The sequence below is a fragment of the Leptosomus discolor genome, chromosome 7, assembly GCF_034619465.1.
Source record: "Leptosomus discolor isolate bLepDis1 chromosome 7, bLepDis1.hap2, whole genome shotgun sequence".
Lineage (NCBI taxonomy): Eukaryota > Metazoa > Chordata > Aves > Leptosomiformes > Leptosomidae > Leptosomus > Leptosomus discolor.
The window spans coordinates 43,206,526-43,232,581 of record NC_141397.1 but is presented as its reverse complement, the minus strand read 5'-3'; the positions used below and the strand labels follow the sequence as shown (position 1 = coordinate 43,232,581).

General features: G+C 54.5%; 1 protein-coding gene across 1 annotated transcript; it reads left to right on the top strand.

Moving 5' to 3' along the window:
- The first annotated feature begins 13,450 nt into the window (after positions 1-13,450).
- Positions 13,451-14,368, top strand: FOXL2 (forkhead box L2). Its single transcript, XM_086468325.1, has one exon. The coding sequence runs from the start codon at positions 13,451-13,453 to the stop codon at positions 14,366-14,368; it is 918 nt and encodes a 305-aa protein (XP_086324451.1).
- The last annotated feature ends 11,688 nt before the right edge of the window (positions 14,369-26,056 follow it).

Sequence of the window (26,056 nt, the reverse complement as noted above, 5' to 3'; positions counted from 1 at the left end):
ACAAAGCTTAGCAGGGTTTGTGATCATAAGTGCTGTAAGCTGTGCATCGTGGTGCAGAAGTGTTGTGTGCACAGTTTCTTCTCCAGTGACTGCTTAGAGCCTTTGAAATTCTAATTTATCCTTTTCCAGTATAGAATGTAACAGCATCGCCGTTAAAAAAAAAAAAAAAAAAAAAAAAACAACCAAACAAACAACCCCTCTTGAATTTATACCAAGTATTTAATGGCAAAATCACAATTTTTAATTCCACTTAGCAATTTGGCAGTGGAAAGGCCAAAGTGTTCTTTCTTTGAAGTCTGAAAAAAATCTGCCCTAGGTTCGTTATTTGGGGAAAAGAGATTTGCCTTGTATAACAGTCATTTTCCTAATGCCATGGGACACTCAGTGCATTGTGTTTTCCTGACACAAAAATTTAGCTCATCTTTTGTTTTTAATACCAATGGCTACTCAGACGAGACTTGTAGAATTTGGAAAGAAAAGGAAAGCACCTTCTAATAAGGGATTGTCTTCTCATTAGCCCTACTGATTTTCCGAAAGATTGTGCTTAGTGTAATGCATTATAATTATATGACAGGAGAACAGTGGAGAATATGGCATAGCATTTCCCATAGGTTTCCTTTCTGAGATAAGAAAGATAAACATTCTGCTTTGCTTGTCCAAGAAAGAAAACAAAAACAAAAAAAAAAAAAGAAAGAAACTCTTTGCAGTTTCCTGCAAGGCAGTTGGATGTGAGCTGCTTTCTGGAGCTGAGGCTTTCCACTGCCAGACAATGATCTGTGTCGTGTGGGGAAACTGGGTGTATAAAGTAAGGAAGGCCCCTGGACTGAGGTGCATGTCCTCGGCTTCCTGAGAATGTGCCTTATCGCCCAAGGGTCCCTATGCACTCACGGGCTTTATCTGCGCAGCTCCCAGAGGGAGAGAGCAGCTGTTTATTTTTCCAGGGCACTCACTGTTCTGGGGGAAACAAGGGAGGCCTTTAATTGGATCACTCTCTTGTTCCTGGATTGCTGCGACTTCAACAAAATCAGGAGGAGCAGGAGCAGGACCGAGGTCTGGTTTAGGGTATGTGTAGGTTGACTCTAAATGACCCACCTCTGTTTCAGCTGTGACACCCGGGCCAGGGAAATATTTTGCTTAGACCGGCTTTCCTAAAGCAGAGAGAGAATCTCTAGTTACAGAACAAAGTGAGCAGCAGCAATTTGCACCACTGTCTACTGCACTTCTACAGTCTAAATTGTGCAAAAGGGGAATACCCAGGCATTACTTTCCCATACCAGCTGGGAAGCGTGTGCCGCATTCCCCAAAAAGCCTGGGTGGGTGAGAGGTTTAAAAGCTTTAGAAGGGTTCAAAAGAAGATGTAAAATTGCAGTGATGCTCCCAGTGCCAGTGATTAACGAGACAGCGTCAAACACGGAGGAATGCTCTCCTCCATAACTTGAGAGCTTTGCAGTTCCCTGCATTTTTGCTTTCCTCTTTAGCTTTCTCATTTGTAACTTCTTTTACTATTCTCAAACCAAGTTTTGTAATGCACTGACATCTGCTGTGTGTTTGGCTAATGCAGCTATAAAGAACTGAAATAAGCCTTGCAGCCTGTGCGTAACGGCACTCAAGAAATAAAATTTAAGAAAAGGTAGAAGGAGAGTGGGACAACCTGGTGGCTTATTATTAATACAAGGAGGTAAGAGGGAGCAAGCCACCTTGCCCTTAAGGATCTTCTATCATAATTGTTTTATTGGAAGACATGGCAGAAAGTAAGCTGATTTCAGTCATGCAAACAGCAGATCTATTGATTGACTATAGTTATCACCATTTAGAAAAAGCTACACTAGCCCAGTTTTTTTTGTCTAATCAGGGTTGTGGTGATGCGATGGCCCTGATGTGATGGGTGTATGATCCTGATAAATAACTTTTCTACCAATTTTCAGAAACGCTGAAATTCAGAGGCACTAGTGTAGCTGAATAACCCCACTGTCAACACAGTAAGCACTGTATCATTTACAACTGTTCTACAAGGTGGGAGCAGCCTCTAACCCACCAGCAAATAATTGTAGGTGCTCTAGCAGCAGCTGCTGTACAGTAACATCACTTTTAAAATACTAGACCAAACTGTGAAAAGACTTTTCCAGTTACATAGCAGCAAAACTTACTGCTGGTCTAAAGCTTCCCTGAAACATTTTATCTGGAGATTGATTTCTGGCTGGGGCATGAGGCAGCAGAGGTGCTCCATGGCAGCATGGGACAATCATTTCACTGCTGCCTGTGGTAAAGCCACAGATGGCCTGTGCATTGCTCCAACCCAGCTCCCAGCCTGTGCTCCTGTCCAGGATACATTTCAGCTGGACATTTCAGAGACCCAGGGCAATACTAATCAGAAATCTTTTATCAAAACAGTTTTAAATGAGAAACTGACCTTTGTCCAAAGAAGTACTTCGACAGTTTTGCTTTATGTCAAAAATTAATGGTATTTCTAATGAAAAATCGAAGCCAAGCTGTTATGTTGTTCAGCTGAAAATAATTGTTTGTAAAAACACACTTTTTTCTTTTTCTTTTTTTTTTTGTTTTTCAGAAACAAAGTGTTTTACTTGTTTCAGGGAAGAGTCTCTTCTGCAACAAAGACTGAAAATCTAACAGTCTCTCTGGACAGGGGGGAGCCTCCTAACAAATGGTTTCTCAAAATTCATACTTAAACCAGCTCCATGAATCAATGAGTTATGGGGTTTTACCTCACATTAGTCCTTGTATAGGTAACATTAAGGTAGTAAGTCTCCAAGGTAGGCAAGATTCTATGCATAGACACTTGAGCAAGAAAGGATAGATGGCCTACCTTTTTTTTTTCTATCCCAAAGCTGGCTCTAAAAACTTGTTTTGTAAATGTACAATTTACTAGAAAAATGGGGATTCAAATGTATCATAAACTGTAACTTCTCCTTTTGTTAATTCCCAGCAAATCTGCAAAATGGCTGCAAGGCCATGACAGTGCTGGATTAACAGCTCACCTGACAGAAAGAACCGAAACAGAAAAGTACCTTTTCATTATGAGGAATCTTAAACGGTAGGGGAAATCCTGCTCCCCTCAAGATCAAGAGGGAAATTCCTTTTTAGCTTCAAAAGAACCAAAATTTAGCTTTGCATTATTCTGAAAGCCTGTTTAAAAGCCGTGGTGTTTCTATCACTTTGCAGCCTTCCCACAAGCAGGGAAAAGAGATACAGCTCTTTACATCCTTGTATCAGTTTTACAAGTCAGTAGAGGATTTGCTCCTGGGGTGGTGCTCAGGAACAATTCTTCAAGGGCATTTAGCATTAAATGGTTGCTGACTTCCTCTCTTTTTCTCTTTTTTTTTCTTTTTTTTTTTGGTCGTTTGTTTCAGTGGGACTTATGTCTTCCTTGAAAGTCTGTGCTGAAGTGCCTTAATTCATTATTTTTAATGCCTTTTATGGTCAAGCTCTAAATATCACATTGTCAAACTGAGAAGTCTGACATTAGCAATTATGATCAGTATTTAGACACATGAGTTCCCAGGTGCATTTAAAGATATTGTGTATTACCTAATTCTGAGAAACCGCATGTACAAAAATGTGACATTAAATGACTAGTGGAGGATCTAATAGCAAGTAAAACTCTGCTTTATGCCTTCCAGTAATGACACTGTTTGTAAAATACTTGAAGCTCCAAAATGTGACATGCTGCTTAAATGCCATGTATTATTGCAATCATAACACCAACTAGTAGAAACTCATGCTTTGAGGAGAGTTGTAATTGTTGATAAAGTAACAATTTAGTAGGTGAAGCTGAGCCTATTTCTCCTCATTGAAGTGTAAGCCACATATAGGGCTTCATTTGTCCCTTGATATGCACTGCACATTTTCAGAGGTGCTCTCTGTAGGGATGTTAGGATACACAAAGCACTAAAAGCTAAAATCACTCAAGGCAAAACAAACAAACAAACAAACACTAAACAGCCAAACCCCTTCATTTCCTCTGTTATTCATTTAAGTCAGATAAAATCAAGGTTAAAAAAAAATTCAGCCTTTCACCCTGTCCATTAAAAATGAACCACAGGAGAAGAACAAATTTTAATTTTTTAAACTATTATTCCAAATATCTACTGAAGATTTTAGCATGTGTTCAGTGCAATACATGCGTCTGTATTTAGTGGCCATTGCAAGAGCTGAGCCAAACGTGAAGCCATTGAACAGAACTGGCTCAATACAGTATTCAGTCATGTGGCACACCAGCCAGTAGCCTTCCTCTGCAAATAATATTATTTCACGCTTAATATGAGACATGTGTGGCACCAGGAAGATGAAGATGGATGATATGGAGATAACTGGGTACCTAACAGGACAAGGAAGAAGTGGGAGAGAAATTTATTTTGCAAATAATTGCATTTTGTTGTTAAATAAGTAAGTAATGTTTAAATTCTGAACACCTCTGGGCATCTTAGTGATTCTTATAAGCTCCAAGGGTATTTACCCCCTGTCACACCCATGTCTTTGGCCAGAGCTCTGCAGGAGCTGCTCTGGCAAAGGTCTCTGGGTCATGGGCTGAATCTTTGAAACTTACGGTGTTCCTCACCCTGCCTCTTTCCAGTCAGCATTGTCTCTGTGGGCTGTGCCAGCCAGCCCTGAATCACACCGTCGGGAAGATGTTAGTGTGTCCTGAACTCCAAGCAGAGTTGTTGCTGTCTGACCAGGTTGTGCTGGCTGGTTCTGACAGACCCTTTGACTTGAACCCTTCAGTCATGGGGTGGAATTATTTGTGCCTAGCATAGGTTGGACTTGCCTGTGGGGGTTAACTTCTCCCAACAGCTATTCTTATAATGGGTGTACCTCTTTTATTTGTTGCAAGGGATAGCTACAAAATGGATGAAAAAAGGAAAACAAGTTAAAATTAAATTATATGTAAGTAAACAAACTGTAATAAAATGAACGGGCTGAACTTTCATCTGCATCTCAAATGGATTTGAACCAAGCCTCTTCTGAGAGTCTCAGAAAGTTTGGTTAATTATTTTTTTGTTTGGTCTGCTCTACATTTTTTGCTCTCATTGCGACCAAGACTAGAAATGCTGGAAAACTGAGCAACTCTGATATGCTGTTTCTAGCTAGGTCAAAAGTAGGACAAGCTGGAAATGTCATGCAAAGTCCCACATTTGGTAGATTTCCAGTTCAGGTTTGCGTACTCAGAAGGTTGGAATAAGATTGAGATAAACAAAAAGACCTTGGGGTGATTGTACAGACAAAAATCAACCTCCAGAATTTAGGTGACTGAGCTTAAACAGAAATATTCAGCTTCTTCAAGATTTCTGTTCTTGCTGTGAAGGGAAATTTAATGTTTTGGGATTGCATTGCGCTTCCAAGCCTGCTGCGTGGTTGAGACAATGCAGGGACTTAACAGGTGCCCAAGGGTCAAATCCACCCTGGCACCACAACCTCTATCTCCAATGAGCGCAATGCTTTCAGGTTATGCATTCAAGTTTTTGGGGGACTGTATGTAATCTGAAGTTGACTTTGGCTAAAGCTTAGTTCTTTTCCTCCAGAAGGAAGAAAATTACTTCCATCACATCACTTTTAACCTGATTCTCTAGAGATTGTATGTGGTTTGATCCAACAAAACAGATTTGTTCTCAGATCAAACCTAGTTATACAATTTACAATCTTATAATCTTTTTGGAAACACAGTAGTTACACTTAAAAGGAAACAAACTTGTGCTTCTAATTGTTTTAAAGTGCAGCATGTACTCAGTAGAGGCACAGCTAGAGTTGGGAGGGGGTAGATTATCAAGTGCACCGGTTCCAAGTGGGGAGCTTAGAAAACTGAAATGGCTTTACTGTTCCAGTTCATGCAGGCTGCACGTACATCAGTGTGGCAGTGCCACACATTCCTCCTGAACGTGGGCTGTATCTAGCACTTCAAGTTTCTAAGAGGAGGTGGATGCAGTTTGTAGGGGCATGGTAGTCCTCCTCACCTCAACTCTGCCCTCTGGATCTAGCAGAGTATTCTCTTTCAGCCAAGGCTTCTGTTCAACAAGCAGATGGGGCAGAAGCTTGTGTGTATATGGAGTTATTCACAACTTGTTTCTATAGGTAACATGTACATAAACTGCAGATGTGGACAGTCTATTTTAAAACAAAAGCACCCTGTCCCTGGCTAACCTAGCTCCTTCTACAAGTTCTGGAAGACCTTGGGACATGACTACTTAGCTTTAACCAAGTCCAACTGCTTCTAGTTGCTCAGAAATGTAAAAGGAGCACAACTTCCATGGTTATAAATGCAGATAGCAAAATCTGAGTATACATGTGGATTTTACAGTATATTGCTGTATCTGCATAGCTTTGCTCCTAGGGCAGAAGCTCCCCTACACGAGCATGCAGAAAGTGGGCAAAGAGCACTGAACGTGCCCTGCACAAATTCTTAAGAAGCTGCTAAAGACAAGACTTGAATTCACAGTACACAAATGCGCTGTCCAAATTCAGTGGCCTGGGTGAGTCACCACAAGCTACTCACTCAAACTAAAATCAGCATAGCTGCAAACATGTGCAAGCATATCCCCATCTGGCCAAGTTTGCTGTAGGAGTGGCAGCCTCCAGCATGAGATTGAGTATGAGTATCCCCATATATTGCCACAGCAAAGTGCTCCCAGTATGGACACAGCTAATAGTGTCAACTGCTAGAGCCTGCTTCAGCCTCAAGCCTTCTATACAGGCTCTCCAGATTTGCCAATATGACTGTCTCTCTAAAAGGACTTTTTTCAGCAAAGTTTTAACAGGTGAGGAATTGCTCTTCTCCCAAACACTAACACTCCAGTTATGTTGTTATATTATGTTGGCGGATCTATGTCTCCTAAATTTAGGAGTTTCCACTCATAACCTGAATAACCTTTTCAAATACTGTTTCCTCAAAGCAGTAACATCCTAGACCCTGAATGAAAACAGACTTGAGTAGATTATATGAGTTCAGAGAGAATCATGGCTATAGTCTGAGACCCATGTTCTCAGAGAAGTAATAGAAGACATAAGAGCTTTCTGATGTTCCTTGGTTGGTTGGAAGAATTTTTCTTTGAGCCTACTTTTTTCAAATCATCTGAAATTTGTACCGTTTTCCCTGCTTGAATCTTTAACAGTGCAATTTTTGAAACAGTCTAAACAAGCATGCAGTATTTTTATTACCTAAAACTGATCTGTTAAACACTGTGTCTCTGTAGCAACAATGGGAGAAGCCTGCTTTGGCTCTAGTGTTGTTGTACAATGCCATTAATTTGCAACTTCAGGGTGATCTGGACATGAGTGGACTTGTACGGTTCGGGGTTTTTGTTCCTTTTTTTTTTTTTTTTCCCACCCATGCTTTGTAGAAAAATAAGCATCAATTTCAAAGTGCTAGAAAGAGCAGCTTGCTTTGGAAGTTGCCAGACTCTGATACAAACGATCTTTACTTCGAGCTTCCTAAAGAGACATGATTTCTACTTCATCTAAAAAGAGGAGGCTGGCTTGTTTGTTTTTATTTGCAGCATTCGGCAGCATTGCTGTAGGCCACTAACTGCAGGATGGCAGTAACACAGGATTATCCTGCAGAGCCGTAACTAGTGAATCCATAATAGCCAACCTGAACTCTGCTGTGGGCTGCCATTTAATACCACAAGAAACTGTTTGCATTTCATCATGTAACTGGTTGTGTGAATTCAAGAACCTTCCCTGGATCAGGCTGTGTTTTCAGATGAAAGAAAGGAACTACCAAATGGTAGAGTGAAATATATAGTTTGTTTTCCTGTGGGCCTGTCCTCTAAGCATAAACAAATATACTGTAGTGAAGACTCTGGCTTAGGCTACAGAAAAGAAACTGAGTAGAGAAAAGATGGGAAGTAGCAATATAAGAGGGGAAAAGGTTGTGCCTGCCTTTTCTCGTAAGATAGATTTCTTTGATATCGAGGCAGTAGGAACAGGCTCAAAATTAAATGAGACAGTGAAAAGTATCTTCATAGTGTCAGCTGAAGGGGGAAATCTACTCTCCTGATCCTAAACCCTTTCCCTCTAAAATTCCCATTGGAGTGGGTATAGAATTGAGCCCATTTGTGACTTTTCCCTCAGGCTCTGTTAGATGGGCTTTTATTCAATGTGATTTCAGTCCAGATCATAATAAAGTTGCTCTGTTCCTCATGAAGCTCACATTATGGATGTACAGCCATCACAGTCTATGGACTTCTTAGTTTTTCCTGTGAAAACAGAAATCCTTGTACGGCTGGGAGTTTGTAAAAACAAGCCTGAAGCTACCAGAATTTTTAGCTTTACAGTATAAACGAGAAACTAAATTATCCACTGCAAAACGTATCTGCACCTATATATGCTCAAGGTTTTGACAATGAGACTCATTCATGCAGAAGACGACACTTTCCAGGTGAATATTTCCTTGTTCTGGCATCACACACGAAGTGATGTAATTAAAGAGCATTTATGAAATGTTCAGGACTGTGCTTCTGGGAATTCTAAATAGACGGGAAAGCAGGATTGTGTGCGTTTGTGGTGTCCCTAGATGAGCGAGGTGATCTCCAGGCCAAGTGAGAGGTGAGATTCTGAAAATGAAAGCTTTTTCAAGCCGGAGTTTAGGGTCTAAAGGGAATGACAGGCGTGCGATTTTTGTCTCACATAATGATTGTGTTGAGGCTGCATAGGGAATTATTCCTGGTAGCCAGTGCTGTGCCGCTGATCAGCATCTCCAGGATCGAGCCCTGCCTTCAGGTGTCATTTAGAAAGGGAGCGAAACGGGCGCTGGAGAGGAAGCGGGGCGGCCGGCACGGAACGGCACGGCCGGGCTGCCCGCGAGCGGCGGGGCACCCCCGCGCTGTTCTGCCGACGGGGACCCGGCGCTCCCGTGCGTAGGTAACACAGGAAAAAGCCTCCGTCTTCCAGCCTTTTTTATAGACTAAATCTGCTGAATTTTCATCGAGGCCGGAATATTTTGTTTCCCGCAGTACATTTTGCTAATTCTCATGAGTGCCGGGGTGCAGGACAGACCCTCACATGCCGGGTTTCTATGTAAGCTTATTCTCCTGCCTTTGTTGCGGGAGTAAATACTCCACGATCTTGAAGATTAGTAGTATTGCGGGAAAAGGAAGAGAAGGGGGGTGGGGGGTGGGGGTGGGGGGTGTTAGGAAAAAAGGAAGAAACTAGAAATACTTGAAACGGCAGCAGGGTGACTGCCCTGTCCCGGCTGCTTTGGTGGCTGTGCCGAGGAAGGGAAAGGGACTGCGGGCGCCGCGGGGACCGAGGCCGCCCCGGCCCTCCCCGGCTCCCACAGCCCCGCTCCCCGCCGCAGCGGGTCCCGCTCCTCGGGGAAACGGGGCTCGGAGCAAGGCGAGCCTAGGTCCGCTTTTAGATCCGTGTCCATGCCCTTCCTACTCGAGCCGAATTAATGCGCTTAATGTAGTTACCGCCGCAGTGTGCTGCCGGCTGGAGCGGTCCCGAAGGTGGCTTCTCACTGCTGCACCGCAGCAGTAGCCGGGTGTCCGTCCCCGGGAGCTGAAGCGCGGCATGGCACCCGGAGCGGAGAAGGAGCAGGAGGACAGACAAAGCGGCTGTGTCGCCTGTCCCCGTCCAGGTCTCAGTGCGGGAGGAGGGAGCCCTGCCCCGGTGTCTGCCCGCGGCGGCTTGGCTGCGCTGGCCGAACGGGAGCGGGGCGCTCCGAGCCAGGGGTGTCTCGTCGCTCCCCGCCCGAGATACGTTTTCTTTCCAAGAGAAAGGAAAGAGGAAAGAGTTTGGGAGAGGAAGCCTGCCACATTTTCAAACAAACCGACCCCAAGCCTTCCAGGTAGAAATCATCTCTGCTGCCTGCACGGGGGTGAGTAGAAAAAAAAACACTCGGGCTACTCGAGTCTTATCAGCGCCGCAGCTGAAGGCACGGCTTTAGAGGGAAGACTTGTCCGGGCTGCCTGGGCAAAGGCGGGGCGGCGCCCTGCCCCGCGTCCCCGCGGCGCTCCCCGCTGCCCTCGGCGGAGACCCCCGTCGCTTGCCGAACCGTGCCCCGCTCCTGTCCATACGGCGGCTCCGCTCGCGGGTGCGGTCTCAGCCGCGTCACGGCCGGAATACTGGACTTGGGCCCGCAGCGGCGGGTCCCGTCCTTTGTTCGGGAAGGGGCACCCGTCCCGACTCGGTACCGAAGAAAGCAGGACTAAGCCCCAATTTGCACCCCCTCTCAGGGCGCTTCTTAGCCGGGTTGCGTAGCCGGGGCTGAGCCCCGTTCTGCCCGCCTCCTTCCCGGCTTCCCTGCACCGGGAACGGGTTGAGGCCGGGGCTGTTCTGCCCTCGTGTGAGGAAAGCGAGAGCCCTTTACCCGCCGCCCCTCGGCGTCCCGCGGTGGGATCTGCCGCTCGCCGCAGCGGGCCGGGGTCCGGGCAGCGGCGCCGTCAGCCCCCCTCCACTGCGAGCTCCTTCTCTGCTGTCTCACCCCCCGAGGGCGGCTGCAGGCCCGCTCCGGGAGCCGCTTCGCTGGCTCCTTCTGTACTCGCTTTGCCCGCGTTTGTTAGACTGCTGCCCGGCCCCGGGAGCGGCGGCCGGCGTGGCGCGGGCTCGCCCGCACGCACCGGCACCGGCGGGCAGCCACTGGCGAGTCGGGCCGCTCCCCGGGGTCATGGCGGGATCCCCCGGTCCTTCACCGGGAAAGGGCTGGCCGCGCCCCTATGCTCGCTGCCCGTCCCTGTTAGTGGCATTCCCCTCGCTGTGACATTTCTGTGAGCGCCGATAAGACCTCAGCTCTCCGCTTAAGTGAAGCTACAGTGGCCAGGCTCAGGGGTAGTGGGGTGCTCCTACGTTTTCAGGCGGTTCTTTAGTGTCCCAAGAAGGGCTTAATTAGCACCGGGGAGAGGGGGGAGCCCGAGAGCGCTGCCTGCCCTTGTGTCAAACGTTCAAATCAGCCTCACACGGGGCTGCGCGCTCACCTTTGCCGCTGCTCGGCCCGATCGCCGCTTCCAGCGCTGGGCTGAGCTTCTGCTCTGGTGGTGTTCATCCGAAATCCCCTTCGGTGGGGCTGTCAAAAAATCCCAAACAAGCCCCTCGGATGTCAAATGTCCTCTGCGAGCGAGCGAGCCCTGGTAAGGGGCTGCGCGCCGGGCTTACGAGCGAAAAGGGAGGAAGCTGCCATTTGGCGGAGGTGATGACACACGCAGCAGTGCTGTTACACCTGCACCGGCCCTCGCCGCGGAAATGCCTGCGAGGGGAAGCACCGAGAGCAGCATGGGTGGCCGGCAGAAAGCAGCTAGCCCCGGCCCTGGGGAGCCCGGGAGCCGCGGCCCCCGGCGCGCCGCCTCGGCGGGCGGCGGCGGGTCACAGTTGGCTCCGGCTGCCCCGCCGCTCTGGGCCGAGCGAGCCTGCGGGGAGCCGCCGGGGGCCGGCCAGGGAGGAAAACGCCGGAGAGCGTCTCTCCTGCGGGCCTCGTCCCTCCGCAGTTTCGTTTGTGTGCGTTAGGGGGTTGCTTAGGGGGCGGCGTGCGCTGTTCCGCGGCTGTGTGCGGAAATATAGGAGTCTCGTTTCTGTGACCGAATTTATACCGTCCAGGTTGTAGGGTATGCGTTTCTCCGCCGACGGAAGCTAAAGGATTCGTTGTATGGCTGTAGGTGAAGGTGCAGAAACCTATTTTAACCAAGAAATATAATAAATATAATAGCTCCCCGCAGGGCTATTTAATTTCGCAATTAAAATATATTTCTACAATTTCAACTGCCTTCACCCACAAATAGCCCCTCCCGGGGAGGGAGCAGGGAGCCGTGTGCCCGTGGCCGGGCAGAGGAGCTAGAGGTCAGTGCATGGGATGCCGAAGGCCCAGGGCACCCCGACGGCAGAGGCCGGCTGCACCGGGCACGCTGTTCGAGAGCGGCCATCCCTCCGGACTTGCGTTTTGTTACGAAAACCGATGCACCACGTAAAATCCGCGGGGCGCGGAACAGGTCAGCGGTTCCCGTTCAAGAAAGGCAGAAGCGAGTCCGAGGGCCGCGACCTGCCGGCCCGCGGAGCTGCGGGCGCCGAGGTGTGCGTGTAGCTCCTCCGAGGGTCGCTCTTGGGCAGCCCGGCAGGGGAAACACCGAGTTGTGTTTGAGTACGGGAGGGGAGGTCAGGTCCGTGCGGACAAAGCCCCGGAGCGGAGCCGTACCGGCAGCAGCGGGCTCGCTGCAGCGCCGGGCCCCGAGGGCCGAGCGGGGCCGCGGTTGGGGAGCGCAGGTGACCCCGGCCCCGCGGAGCTCAGCCCGGCTCCTGCGGCTGCCGGCGGCCGTTTTGTCTGGTGAGGGGGCTCGGGGGGGAACAAGCGGGGCCAGCCTGCCCCGCTTCCGGGGATCGATCTGAAGGCTCCGTTAGAAATCAGTGCAAAGCATCCTCTGTCCGCCTGCCCGCTGCTGTACCCGCGGCAGGAGCAGCCCCGTGTTAGTGATTTGTTATTGCACGACACCTCTCGTGCTCGGGCCAGCTGAGACTGCCTTTCTGCGCCTCGGGGAGGCTCTACCTGAAGGCAGAAAAGGGATAGGAGCAGAGGAATGTCTGTGCCACATACGCTGCTCCAGGAACCGTGTGAAATAAGCCGAGTCGTCCAGGAGAACGAGCAGGAAAGCCCCCCCGCCCCGACCCCTCGGGGCGCCTTTCAGCCTTGCAGCAGCGCTGGGTGCCCGAGCGTACTTTGCGGGCAGGGAGAAGGAGCGACCCGACACCCCTTGCTCTCTGCCCCCTGCAAATAAGGGCAGCAAGAACCGACTTGCAGGGATCGGCAACAGCCTCCTTGTGCTCCCCGGGCGCGATCGGTTGGCGGGGCCCGAGGCCAAGACATATAAACGCGACGGCGTGTGCGGCTGGACGGGTGACAGCCGCCGGGGCAGGGGCGAGCGCCGCGACTGCGGGCACACCCCCTCGCACCCACCGCCTCCAGCGCGGCCCCTCGCCGGGCGGGCGGGGAGCGCAGCGCCGCGGGCCCCGGCGGGCTCCCCGGGCGGGCGGCGGAGGCTGCTCAGCGCCCCCTGGGCGCCACCCCACCCTCCCCGCCCCCGGCGGCGCGGCCGAGCCGGGGCGGTTCCGCGCCGCTCCGCGGGGCCACGTCGGGCCGCGTGTGCGCGGGGCTGAGCGCGGCGCCGTGACTGCGGGGTGAACTCGGCCGTGCCCAGCGGCTCGGCGGCGATAGGGGAGCGGGCTCCTGACGAAAGCGGAACTCGGCCGGGCCCATACAAATCAGAAAAGAGCCCGGCCGCCGCGGCAGAGCGGAGCGGAGCCCGCGGGGGCAGGGACGCTGCCGCTGCCGCGCTGCACGGACCAGCGGCGCCGCGAGAAGCGCCTGCCGGTCTCCGTCCCGGTCCAGGCTTCGACCCCGGCGGCGGTCTCGACGAGCGCGGGGCGAGACGGCCGCCAGCGCCGGGCTCCGCGCACCTCGCACCGGGCAGCGCTCCGCACCGCACCCCGGGCGGCGGGGCGGCGGACGCGGGGCACCATGATGAGCAGCTACCCGGACGGCGAGGAGGACACGGTGGCGCTGCTGGCTCATGACACCACCGGCAGCAAGGAGCCGGAGCGGAGCAAGGAGGAGCTGGGCGCCGACAAGGGCCCCGAGAAGCCGGACCCCTCGCAGAAGCCCCCCTACTCCTACGTGGCTCTGATCGCCATGGCCATCCGGGAGAGCGCGGAGAAGAGGCTCACGCTGTCCGGGATCTACCAATACATCATCAGCAAGTTCCCTTTCTACGAAAAGAACAAGAAGGGCTGGCAGAACAGCATCCGCCACAACCTCAGCCTCAACGAGTGCTTCATCAAGGTTCCCCGGGAGGGCGGCGGCGAGCGCAAGGGCAACTACTGGACCCTGGACCCCGCCTGCGAGGACATGTTCGAGAAGGGCAACTACCGCAGGAGACGGAGGATGAAGCGGCCCTTCCGGCCGCCCCCGACCCACTTCCAGCCCGGCAAGACTCTCTTCAGCCCGGACAGCTACGGCTACCTCTCCCCGCCCAAGTACTTGCAGTCCACCTTCATGAACAACTCGTGGCCGCTGGCGCAGCCCCCCGCGCCCATGCCCTATGCTTCCTGCCAGATGTCTGGCGGGAACGTCAGCCCTGTCAATGTGAAAGGACTCTCGGGCCCGGCGTCCTACGGTCCCTACTCGCGGGTGCAGAGCATGGCGCTGCCCAGTATGGTGAACTCCTACAACGGCATGGGCCACCACCACCACCCGCACGCTCACCACCCACAGCAGCTCAGCCCGGCCAGCCCCGCGCCGTCCGCGGCCCCGGCCGCGAACGGAGCCGGCCTCCAGTTCGCCTGCGCCCGCCAGCCCGCCGAGCTGTCCATGATGCACTGTTCCTACTGGGAGCACGACAGCAAACACAGCGCCCTGCACTCCCGCATAGACATCTAGGGAGGCTCCGGCCGGCCGCCGCCACAGAAATGCCCTGGCCCCGGCCCCGCTCCCACTTTCCGATCCCGCCGCGTTCTGCGCTCTCGTGTCTCTCCTCCTCCTCTCTGCGCCCGAACTGTTGCGGTGGGGAAATAGCAGCCCTGCTCCGCGTGTAGTGTAAGTGTAGGAGCCGTCCTACGATGAGGAGAAGGCAATGTAAGTGTGGGAGCTTCCCCAGTGGGGCTGCGCCGGGCGCAGCGGTGGCCGGGCCGACTGCTTCCAGGCGAGCTGGGATTTACCGTTCGCTTCTCTGTTCGTGTGTTTGTTTGTTCGTGAAGTGTTGGGGGGGAGGGTGTGTGATTAAAAAATAGGCTGTTTAGCCCTCAAAATTCTGCTCCTTTATAATTTGGCCGTAAGCTTGTCGGGCTCAGCCTTGGGGAGAGTAAAGTGGAGCTTGTAAATAGTGGAGGCGTTTCCACAAGTGGCGGTGCGGGACTGGCGGGGCCTAGACACTGCCGTGTGCCCGCGGTGCTCGTCCTCCTCCTCCTCCTCTTCACCTTCTCTTTTTTTCTTCCTCTGTCTGCAAAGCACTCCTGAGCTGTGGCTTTTCGTCAAAATAGTACTTACGTGGGAACTCTGTAACAGCAGGAGATGTGCGATATTGCTGGTTATTAGAAACCCACAAACAAAATCCGCCAGGGTCACTCGTGAAACGTTTCGGCAGCGGTAAATATATTTTTTAAAGGAGACAGTGTCCTCTGAGGTTTTAAAAGTAATTTTATGCAGGTCTAAAAAAATATTTTGATGTTATTAAAAAAAAAAAAAAAAGACGGTTTCCTGTAAATTGGAATATTTTTCCGTGTGCATACTATTATTAATAATGAAAGTTTAAACTATCTTCGGGTTTTTTTGACCCCAAACATGGCCCAAAATGGATTTTCCGGTAGGTTCTGCTTTTGAATGCTTGTCCTATTTCTTAAAACGTTTTGATCCTTCAATTTTACATAGATTAATGTGAAAAAAATAGCGTTTATAATACAGGGGCCAGTTCATAGCGAGTTTATAAATGTTTATGTAAGCTGATAGATACTGTGGCATAGCACCATTTTGGGACCAACTTTTCTAGAGTGAAATAGCACTTTTATTGTACTTTCTAGCATTGTAAAGTCTCCAATAAAATGCCTTTCCTTCTTTTTTTATCGTTTTATTTCACTCCGCTCCTCCGTGCTCGGGATCGAGAAGCGGCAGTGGAGAACAGGGCGGGCGCCCTGTGCCGGGGCCGCTCCGCGCTGCTCGGCCGGTTCCCGGCGGCAGGCACCGCTCCCGACCCCGTGTCCCGGCAGGGGGCTTGCAGCGCTTTCCGCTGCCGCGCACGCCTGCTCCGCTGAGGGAAATACGCGGGCTGTGCTTGGGCAGCGTACCGGCTCCGTTAAGCACCTTGGCGGGCTGCGCAGCGGCGGGAGCGGTCCGGCGGGGCCGCGACGACCGGCGGCCCGGTGCTGTCTTGGCGGCCGCCAAGAAGGTGCAGGGACCGTTTCGTTGGCACCGCGGGCGGGCGGGCCTGGGAGTGCCTCCGCTCCGCCGCGCGGGCAGCCGCCGGCACCTCGCCTGTGTGCCCGGGGCGCCGGGAGGCAGAGCTCTTCGGCGCAGTGTCGCAGGCTGCGCCCACTACACACCCCGCTCCGCGTTCTTCCCCGGCTGCTCGGGGCCGCGGCGCTGGGCGACACAGTGTAGCCCCGTGCTGCCCGGGGCCCGGCCCGGCCGCGCTGCGGCCGTGCCCGCGCCCCGTCAGGGCCCCGGCCGGTGCTGGGAGCCGCTGGCGGGTCTCGCTTTCCTCGCCGGGCCGGCTGCTCCGGCAGCGGCGCTTCGAGGCCTGGGCCTCGCTACAAAGCCTGCCAGCGCTCGCAGGCAGCGGCTCCTACGCGGGCCCCTGGGGATTCAGGAGGAGACGGGGAGGCGGGCAGGCGGAGTGGCCCCCGCGCCGTGCCGGCCCGGGCCGCAGCGGTTCCCCCTGGTCGCCAGCCTAGGCCAGGCCTGCTGTCCCGCGGGCGGGAACAGGGATTCGGGTGTTTTGCTTGTTCCGGGTTGCACGGTCGCTCCCCCGGGGAAGTGGGTGCCAGGGGCGAAACCCAGTACCGGGGGTGAGCACTCCCCTTCCTCTGCCCGGGGCCTGTGGCAGGGCCATCAGGAGACGTGACCCGCGGGCAGACAGGCCCTTGCCCGGCTGCCTGACGTTGTCCCTCTCCGCCAGGGCCTTCTGCAGACTCCCTGCAAGGAAGGAAGCGGCAGCCTCCAGCTCGGTCGCAGAAATCAGTGAGGGGACGCGGGGACCGGTCGCCTCTCTGCCGCGGCGCAGCTCGGCGAGCACGGCGAGGGGAGAAGGGTTGCGGGGCCACCCAACCGGGCCAGCCCTGCCTCGCTGTGGGCTGGAGGCCCTGCTCTGCCCCCGCTCCCCAGGCCCTGGCCCGAGCGGGAGGCGCTGGGAGCGGTGGTGCGGCCGAGGGGCTCCTCTCCTGGGCTGGCAGAGACGCGGGGCTGCGGCAAACGAGGTTGCTGTGCGGCGCCGGTTCCGCGGCCGCTCCGCGCCTTGCGCAGCGGGCTGCGGGACCGAGCTGCTGACCCGGTGACAGGGAGAGAAGGAGCGAGCCCAGCTCCTGCACGAACACCGATGTAACGGGAGGCGAAAGGCCGGAGCGGGGCGGCGGACAGCCCCGGGGCTGCCAGCGCACATAGGACACGGCCCCGACTCACGCCTTTGCCACCCGCGGATCTGCCGGCTGCTGCCGGGAGCGGAGCGCTCGCTCGGGGTCTCTGACCTGCCCGAGGCCCTCAGGTGGGAGCTGGGCGGAGGGCAGAGGCAGCACCACGCAAACGCCCCGAGGAGCGCAGGGCGAGCGCGGCGACCGGCCCTGACAGCCCCGTGGTACCGGAGGGCAGAGGGCCTTGTCTGCTTGTTGCTTATTCGATAGATACCGCTAGTCCCGCTCGTTTTCTCCGTGGTATGTCGGGGCCATGGCGAGCTCGCACGAGAAATCCCTCCCGCCGCCGGCGGTGGGCACGGAGCGAAGGGAGGGGGGGAGCGCCGCCCCGGGCCCCGCGCCCCGCACAGCCCCGCCGGGGTCCCCCCGGGCCCTTCCCGGGATGTGCTACCGCTCGGGTGTGCTGCAGCGCCCGTGGCAAACGTCCGTGAGCGGCTGGGGCCTAGCCGGCTTTGGGTGAAGTGATACCTGGCGGTGCCCAGGTGCAGTGGGAGGAGGCGGTAGCCCGGGACCGGCCAGGTCCGTGCGGCCCCCGGGGCCGAGCCGGTTCCCGCGGGGTCTCCAGGCGGTGGCGCCGCAGGAGGGAGCCGGGGCCCGCCGTGCATGGCCAGCACCCGGCTCTGTCAACAGAGAGAGGAAGGGAGCAGCGCGTTTCACTGCCGCTCGGTCATGTGCAATCGCTGCCCCTGGACGAGGCCCCCCTCCCCAAAAGGTGCGGGAGTGTGGGGCAGCTTGGAAGGTGGCAAAGTTGCCCTCGGGCTCCCTGGACAGCCTTCACCCACCGGGGGCTCTCTGCTGCGGCTCCCGGAGCCTGGGCCCGCCAGGCGAGAGATGCGGTCGGGCAGGGCTGGGAAGGGCCGCTAGTCCTGCCAGGCTGGGGATGTCCCTCTGCCGGTCTCCCTGTGCCCTGACGGGGCTCTGCTCCACCGCGGCTGAGCCCCCCGCGCCGCTCCCCGGCAGCAGCGCGTCCCCAAGTCAGTCGGTGCCGCCATCGGGCCTGTAGGATGTTTTCACGATCGTTTTCTGTATTTTATAAACAGAGGCTGCACTGAATGTCAGCTCGCGTGGTTTATTAAACAGCCACCGTGTCCCGGGCACGGCTGCAACCCCTTCCCTCCACCCTGCCCTCAGGACAGCCGGGGCAGCCGGGGAAGGGAAATCAGAACGAGAGCCCGGCCGGTGCCCAGGGCCGTCCTATCCACTCTCGCCAGGCGCTGTCGGGCGGCGCCGTGGGGCAGGGCTCGTCCTGCCGGCAGCAGCGCGGCCTCTGCTGCTGTCAGGAGCGGCCGGTCCCCCCGTTCAAGTCCCGACGGCCTGGGGGGGCGAGGGCGGCCATCAGGTCCCTGCTCGCTGGTGCTTGCCTGGGCAGCGGGCACCGGCCCGTGGGGAGCCGCCGGGGAGCTCACCTTGCGCTAGCAAACATCCAGGCGTTGGCACGCAGGAACTGAGCCTCCCGTTAGAGACGCGCCTCCCTGCGCCCCGAGCCCAGGCCACCGAGCAGCCTTGCTGCCGTGCAGGATCGGGCCCGCATGCCGGGACAGTGGCGCTTGGGACGGCAGCGGCTGGGCGGGAGAAGGGGTCTGTACCGACCCCACCTGCAGGCGGCCCTGTCGTCCAGGCCAGGGGAGGCCCACGGCGGTTCAGCGTTTCCTCTCCCTGAGCCGCCGCCGCAGCTCCTCCCGCGATTCCACCTGCCCCCGGGCCGCGCCGCCGGCCCCGTCAGCCCCTTACAAAAGCAAGCGGCCGATCGACAGTCTCTTGGCAAGAGCGGGGTTTGCGTGTTGTGTAAGGCCTTTCCCCATTATATAAATGACGGCAGGAGGAACGCTCCTCGGAGCGGGATGGGCTCCCCGGGCCAGCACCGCGGCGCGGAGTCTCCCTCCGGTCTCCGGGCAGCCGCCCGCCGCGGGGCTGCTCCTGGGGCCGGGGCAGGGGGGCTCGGGGCCGCTGCCCCGGCTGAGCTGCCGCCGCTGTCCTACCGGAGCGGCCCCGAGTTTATGCAGTTTACTGGAGAGAGATGAAAGCAGAAGAGCGAGGGCTGTTCTCTCCCTGCAAGGAGAGGCCGTGGAAGCGGCCTGCCTTGGTCACCGCCGGGGCTGAGCGCGCTGCCCGTGCCCCTCGGGGGAAGGGTTTGCTCCCTGGGGCTGAGCTGACTCCTACCGCTCCCCGATTTCTTCAGCCCCCGGAGCAGTGCCAGGCCCAGGAGGCTGTTCTGCGGCCGCAGGTTTTTCTTCCTTTCCGGTCATTTGCGCAGCCCTTGATCCCGAGCCGGGCTCGGAGGGTGGCAGCCGCCCGGCAGTGGGACGCTGAGGGACCCCAGGGGAGCGGTCGCGCCCCGGGACGCCCCGTCTCCTCTTGTCGTGACCGGGGCGGATGGGCGACGGTGCCGGTGTCTGCGGGCAGGGCAGAGCCGTGCTCCGGGAGGAGACAGACACAGAGCTCTCACCTTGCACCCCCCTCCCACCCCGACCGGTGCGGCTGTTTAATACCGCCTGATTCCTGGTATTCTTATCCGTGTTTTAAGTGGTGAAAAAGTCATTTCCAGTCCCATGGTCCGCGTTTCACCCTGAACTCATTGAAAAGAGAGTGCGGGGTCAGGACTGTTTATTATACAAGCAATTAAAACAGGAAAATATGCAAAGGCTTCATTCAGCGAAATCCGGCTATTGTTAAGCCGAAAACGATATTTTTGTTTCAAAAATAAAAAAGTACATTTGTTACTTAAAAAATCCCCGCTCTGCGTGTGTGACGGACGCGGGTCCCGGCCGCTCTCCCCGGCTGCCCGGCCGCTGTGCTCCGGCTGTCGGGAGCGCTGCGCGGTCCGCTGGCCGCAGCTCGGGGCCCGTCCCAGCCCGCCCGAGCCGCGGGCCCTGCGCTGCCGGAGGGCTGCCCGACCGGGCGGGCGGCGGGCAGGGACCGGGGTCCCTTCCTTCCCTCCCCGCTGGGGCTCGGCCCGCCCCGCAGGGTCCGGTCCTGCCCGCTCGCAGGAGAGGTCGGCCAGCCTCAAGCGCAGGCAGCCGGCTCCGTGCAGGCGGGCACGGGCAGCCGGTGCGGTGCTTTAGGCGGTTGAAGACAGCGAAAACAAAAATACTGCAAGGACTAAAAAGCCCGACACTGTAGCGGGCGTCGGACAGGGTCGGGATAACCAGAGCGGAGACGCCCAAGGTGTGCTGCAGAGCCCTGGGCGCGGCGCTGAGCCTCGCCTGTGGCCCTCGGCACGCCTCGGCGGCCGGGAGCTGGGGATGGAGCCGGGCCTCAGGCGGGATTCCTGGGTCTGCGGTTCCCCGCGGCTTCTCCGTCCACCTATGCGCAACCCCCCAGAAGCCCAGCCTTGGGTCTGCGGGGCATCTCCGCGGCTTGGCAGGGCTCTGCTCTGCGGCGGTGTAACATCTGCCCCACAGCAGGGGTGCGGCCCCGCGCAGGGCAAACGGCGGGGGTGGGGGGAGCTCCTCGGCGGCCGCCGCGGCACCGCCGCCCACCCCAGGTAGCCCTCGGGGATGTGCTCAGCAGCGGGCCTGGGAAGAGCTCACCAAAACAATCGCTCAGGCTGGCCTAATCCAATGAGTTTATTTTAGTCCTGGAGCTGTATTGAAAACATTAGCTCTGCTTCTTGTGGTTGTTTACAGTATGTTGGTCTCAACATCACAGCCGCCCTTCTGGAAAAGTCTTACAGGATTCAGGCAGAGGGAAACCAACACAGAAGTGACTCGGAAAGCATGATGGCAAATGATTAATCAAATCAGAGACAGGAAGGCGGAGGTAATCAATGAGTTTTCACTTATAGTTTACTTGGATAGACATCCTTTTCCTTTTTCTTTCTGTAAGTGTAGAAACCACATGGGGTTTTATTAGCCAAACAAGCAGCTGTACAATTTGGGGGGCTGGTGAGAATTCGTTCACAATCAGCTGCGAGTTGCCTGAAGCAGAATTCGGCTTTCCATAAAGCCTCGTGCTTGTTCCCGCCCCAGCACACGGAGCCGGGCGGCGGTCACCGAGGCTGGGCTGAGCCCGGCGGGAGCGGGCCTGCCCCCCACTGCGAGGATCTGCCCGGTCTCCCGGGGAGAGGGAACCGAGGAACACGGAGCACGAAAGCGCTGCGCAAGTTGCACAGCGAGCAAATCCTTTGAGAAAGCTCATCAGGTGGGATCTTAAAGTGAAGCACTGGAGCTCCCTGCTCTGCCTTTGGGAAGTCCCGGGGGTCCCGAGCTCCGTCGCCCCAGAGGGCGCGGGCACGCCGCCTGTCCGAGAGAGGAGCCGCCTCCTGACACCGGCGGAGGCTCCTGACTTCCCATCAGGTCCCTGTAAATGCTACAGTTTTGGTGGCAGATTAATTGGTCACCTATCTTCGTTTAATTTCTTTTTCTCTCTCCAACGGGATTTTTTCCCCTACACCACATAAATAGCTAATTCGGAGCGATTACGAAGTAACGGGACAGAATATCACGTATCACGTTTTTCGTTTCCACTGGCTGTTTTCGATTGCGTGGGGCAGCACGGTGTGAATGCGGGCACGGCAGCGGCGCACACTGCACCGCACCGGGCTCTGGCCCTCGGGAGGGCATTTCCCTGACAACTGATGAGAACTTGACTGGGGCGGGCGTGTCTGAAAAAACCGTGAGGCTTCGGTAAGCGAGCTCTGGACGAGAGTGGGGAAGGGGTTCGTGATTTCTAGGCTGGCGGGGCGGCTCCCGCTGCCCCGGGCAAGCGGTGCGAGCGAAGATCAGGCTCTAGAGCCACGCTGCGGGCTCCGCTGCGAAGAACAGTTAGTGACCTGTTGTTTTAAGATTCGGCGCCTGTTCCCCCGTTTTTTCCCAACGATAACAGTGATTATTTTTATTACTATGATTCTGTTCTGTGAAAACCCAAACAGTCAAAAGACAGGGCGAAGCTGAGCACAACACGAGGCGTAATGTCCTAAGTTATCAAAAGGGGGAAGAAACAAAAAGGAGTCACTCGCTACTATCTTTTTTCAGGTGATGCTTTTAACAAGATGTTCAGAAAAAAATATCAAGCACATGTTGTTGACGATGTGCCGGGTTTCCTCTGCTCCTTGCTTTAGGAGGCGATATCTCTTGGTGCTTATCAGCGACTACGTCTGTGGCATCTGGTACACGACTCCTAAAGGCTCCCCGCGCTCGGGTACAAAAAATTATTTCAGTACAAAGGCTGCCGGCAGCCAGCCCGGACTGCAGCCCGCCGAGCCCTTCGCTGGGGGAGCTTTCAGCCCCAACAATGACTAAGAAGCGGCGCCGGTAGCGGCTCGCACAGCCCAGACGACGAAGCGCTTGTGAAGCTCCATGTTCAGCGCCGCTGGCTGCCTGGCTAATAAAAGACACACACACACCCCCCACCACCACCCCCCGGGCGCGGGGTGAGGTTGGGAAGGGTTTCAGGGAGAGGCAGGTTCCAGGAGGCTGAGGCTTCGGCAGCCGGAGTTCTCCCTTGATTCGTTTTCAACAAGGTTTTCAGGCCGTACCCGCTGCGAGGTGGGCGCGCTGCCGCGGAACGTGCGACCAGCCCTTCTGCCTTCTGAATCGCTCCCAAGCGAGGCAAGAGGGCCACACACCAACGGGGAACGGCCACTGGGATCCCGCTAATACCAGTGGGCGATGAATCCCCGAGGGCGTCTAGTTGTGTCCTCACGGAATGCCAGGGAAATGATGTCCTCAGTGCGCGGCGGGAGGGGCGCGGGGCAGCGGCCGGCCGGGCTGGCGGCGGGGAGGTGAGGCTGGCAGGCAGGGGCAGAGGCGGCTCCTCTGTCCCCTGGCCTTACAGCCTGCCTTTATGGTTCCTGTGATGCCTCCGAGATAGGGGGACATTTTCAAAAAACAAACAGGAGATTTTTTAAATTGGCAGAAAACTTTGTAAGGTTTTTTAAATACACCCCATCTCCTGTAGAGCAGCTTCCTGCTCTGGCTGCTGTAGTTGCACGGAACAGCCCTTCTCTTTTTTACTCTTTCCCCAAATCAGTGAGCTTGGTTTGGAAGCCTCTTGGTTTGCCTTTTTTTTTGGATAAACTACCGTTCAGTTCAGTCCAGAACAGCCGAGTGTTGTCTGGGACAGCCACTGGTTGCCCTGAAATAGAAATGGGAACCACTTGTTTAAACATCCTAAGGTCCCAAAATCTCTACGAGCCATCACAGAAGGGGGTTTTTTCCCTTCCCGGAGTGGGAAGGGAGCAAGGGGATTACAGGGAGGAATGTCTGCCCAGGCTGCTACAAGCACCATAAGATTTCGGTTTGTCTTTTTTTTTTTTTTTTTTTTTTTCCCATCAGTTTTTCCATTCCTTGAGGAAAAATTTTCAGTATCTGAATCAAAGTGCATTATTCCAACTTTTTGTTGTTGTTGTTTTATCTTAGCCGTTTTTCATGTTTTCATTTAAAAAGTGACAGATTTGGTAGAACTCTCAACTGTTTCCCATTAGAGGCAGAGAGTTCACCAGTGTGCCTTTCTGATGTTCCACATTACACGTTCTGGAGATTATGGTAGGAATACGCCCTAAGTAGTTACAGTTGGCCCGATGCGGGAAGCCCTTATGTCTTTATCTCCCGTCCCGAGTTCTCGCAGCGACTCCGGCGGCCCGGCCCGCCGCTGCCCCCTGCCGGGCCCGCCCCGCCCGGCTCCGCACGGCCTCCCCACCGCACCGCACCGGCCCGGGGCGAGCTGGCATCCCGTGCTGCCGAGGCCCTGCCAGGGCGGAGGGGGCCCAGGCTTCCCGCTGTAGAAGGCAGGTTTGCCGCCGGCCGCGGCCCGGATGCTCTCAGGATCGTCCGGTTGCCAGAAAATAGCCAGAAAAATCATGATGAGCCAGGAGGTGTTTCCCAGCCTGCAGGACGTTCTTCATTCGGTCTTGGAATGTGGGGGATTCCTGGGACAGAACTGCACAGTTGCACATTTCTCCTTTTGTCCTCTCCATTTCTCTCGCTGATTCTTCTTTTCTCTTTGCTGCTGCTCTTGCTGCTATTGCTGCCCTCTCTCTCTGATATTCCAGGGGCTGTAACATTCCATCCTGACAGCAGGCTTTTACTGTTGCTCTTTTGTTCCGTATTTTTAACCACTAATCTGTCCTTTAAGGAAAATCCCTGTTATGTAACAAGGTATTCCGAGTCCTTGTGTTTTGGAGTGTACCCCTGTACAAAAACTAGCAATGCGGTGTGCAGAGCAGCGCTTGGTAGGAGAGTTAGAAGGTGTCAAGTAATCTTCATAGCCAAATTTTCTTGTAAATACATGCAGGATACAACACGTGATTATAAAAACTCGTTTGGTGACTGAGCCCTTATAACTATAGAAAACAGCTTTGTACATGTGCTGAAATTTTTGGTGGTAAGCCTTCATTTTGTATTCCTTAGACCTCCAAAACTAGTGTGTGATTCATTGATCTTGAGCAAACGAGCACATTTGTAATTGCAAAGTGTGAAATGAGAAAAAAAAAAAAAAAGTTGTGGCTGTTAAGGAGATATTCCCTTCCATACATTACTCACGTTCATTAATGCACGGACACAGGACAGCCGCTAGCATATAGCAGCAGTTTGTAATTTATGCAACAAAATCACCAAGTCCTGTAGTTCCTAGTGTAGTAGAGTTTAAGGTGCCCACAGTTTATTAGATCCTACATGAATTCTAATATTCTTTATGTGATCATGTTGCCATTTATTTGAAAAAGAATATTTGTAAAGTATTAGGAGAAACAGGGTTTGCTAAAGAAAATCAAATGCAATGAATTCTAGAGAAACGCAAGGCACAGTGAAACCATTTATAATGAAGTAAGAAGGAAGTCCTGGTTTTATCTGTGCTGACATGAGTTCACTCACTGAGGCCTGGCAGTGGATCTTCCCTGGTTTGGTTCTGCCCTGTCGCTGGGTGGGGGAGTTGTGTGCTGGCAGCGTGACTGCCAGAGGTTTCCCCCGTTCCCCTTGGCTGAACTAGTCAAGGAAGATCACAAAGATGACTCCAATCCTTTGCCTCAGCTGTCATCCCAGCTGGAGGATGAGCTGCAGGATTGTTGCCTCCATCACCAATACAGAAGCATAGACTGCAACAGCCCTGAATCCCCCCCAGTCTTCAGCTGTCCAGACTTGACACGAGTGAAGCCACCTTCCCTTTTGGCATTGCAATGTGAACATCATGGCTCTGCTGGATGTCAACTTGCTGCGGGAAGGACTGAGCTAGGGGAGCTCTCTACAGTGAACAAAAGTATATGCCTAGTTTTCCAGAGTTGTTTTTTCCTTAGGTCTTTCATGTCTTGAGTGACAAATGAAGAGTAGAACAGAGCTGAACTGTAGACTCACTGAGCACCCACAGCTTGAGCCAGAGCAGTGGGAAGACAGGGTGCTGGCTGTTTCTGAGTGGGAGGCACTCACCTCGCATCGGGAATTCCAGGAGTGGCAATTACTTTTTGTGGTTTATCTTTATAGCTATTGTTGTATTTGTTTACTGTCCAAGCAAGATTGGGGCATTGCTGCAATACCACAGTATATGAAGTAGCCCCAGCTCTTGAGAGCCCCCAGTCAAAACATTTCTGTGATGTTTTCAGACTATTGGTCACCTCAGATGGAAGGGCGCCTCGCTCATGGTGAACTTTTCAGGAGTGATGCTTCACTGGTGCAAATCAGCACAGTAGTAACAAAGTGAGTGCAGCCTCATTGTATGAGGTGTGGATTTCTGCTTCTATTGAAATACTTGGTTGATAATACTTTTTTCTTTATCCTGTGCTTCACGTCACTGTAGTACAGAACAACTGTCATGATTTAACTTTTGTACTTTTTCCCAGAGAACTGAGTGAGATGGGTCATTTTCTGGTGGTCACTTAGTATTTTCTGGCTAGCAGTCATAAAGAAAGTTCATGCACTTGAAACCCAGGTGGTGCAGGAGCAGGATAGAAAAGATAAAGCTCTGTGCATGGCTGTGTTCTCAGACTACTTGAAGGAGGGTGCCTGTGGATTCGGCACCA

Bases quoted from the DNA above. Each gene is read 5' to 3' on its own strand.
- FOXL2 (XM_086468325.1), top strand. From the start codon at position 13,451: ATGATGAGCAGCTACCCGGACGGCGAGGAGGACACGGTGGCGCTGCTG.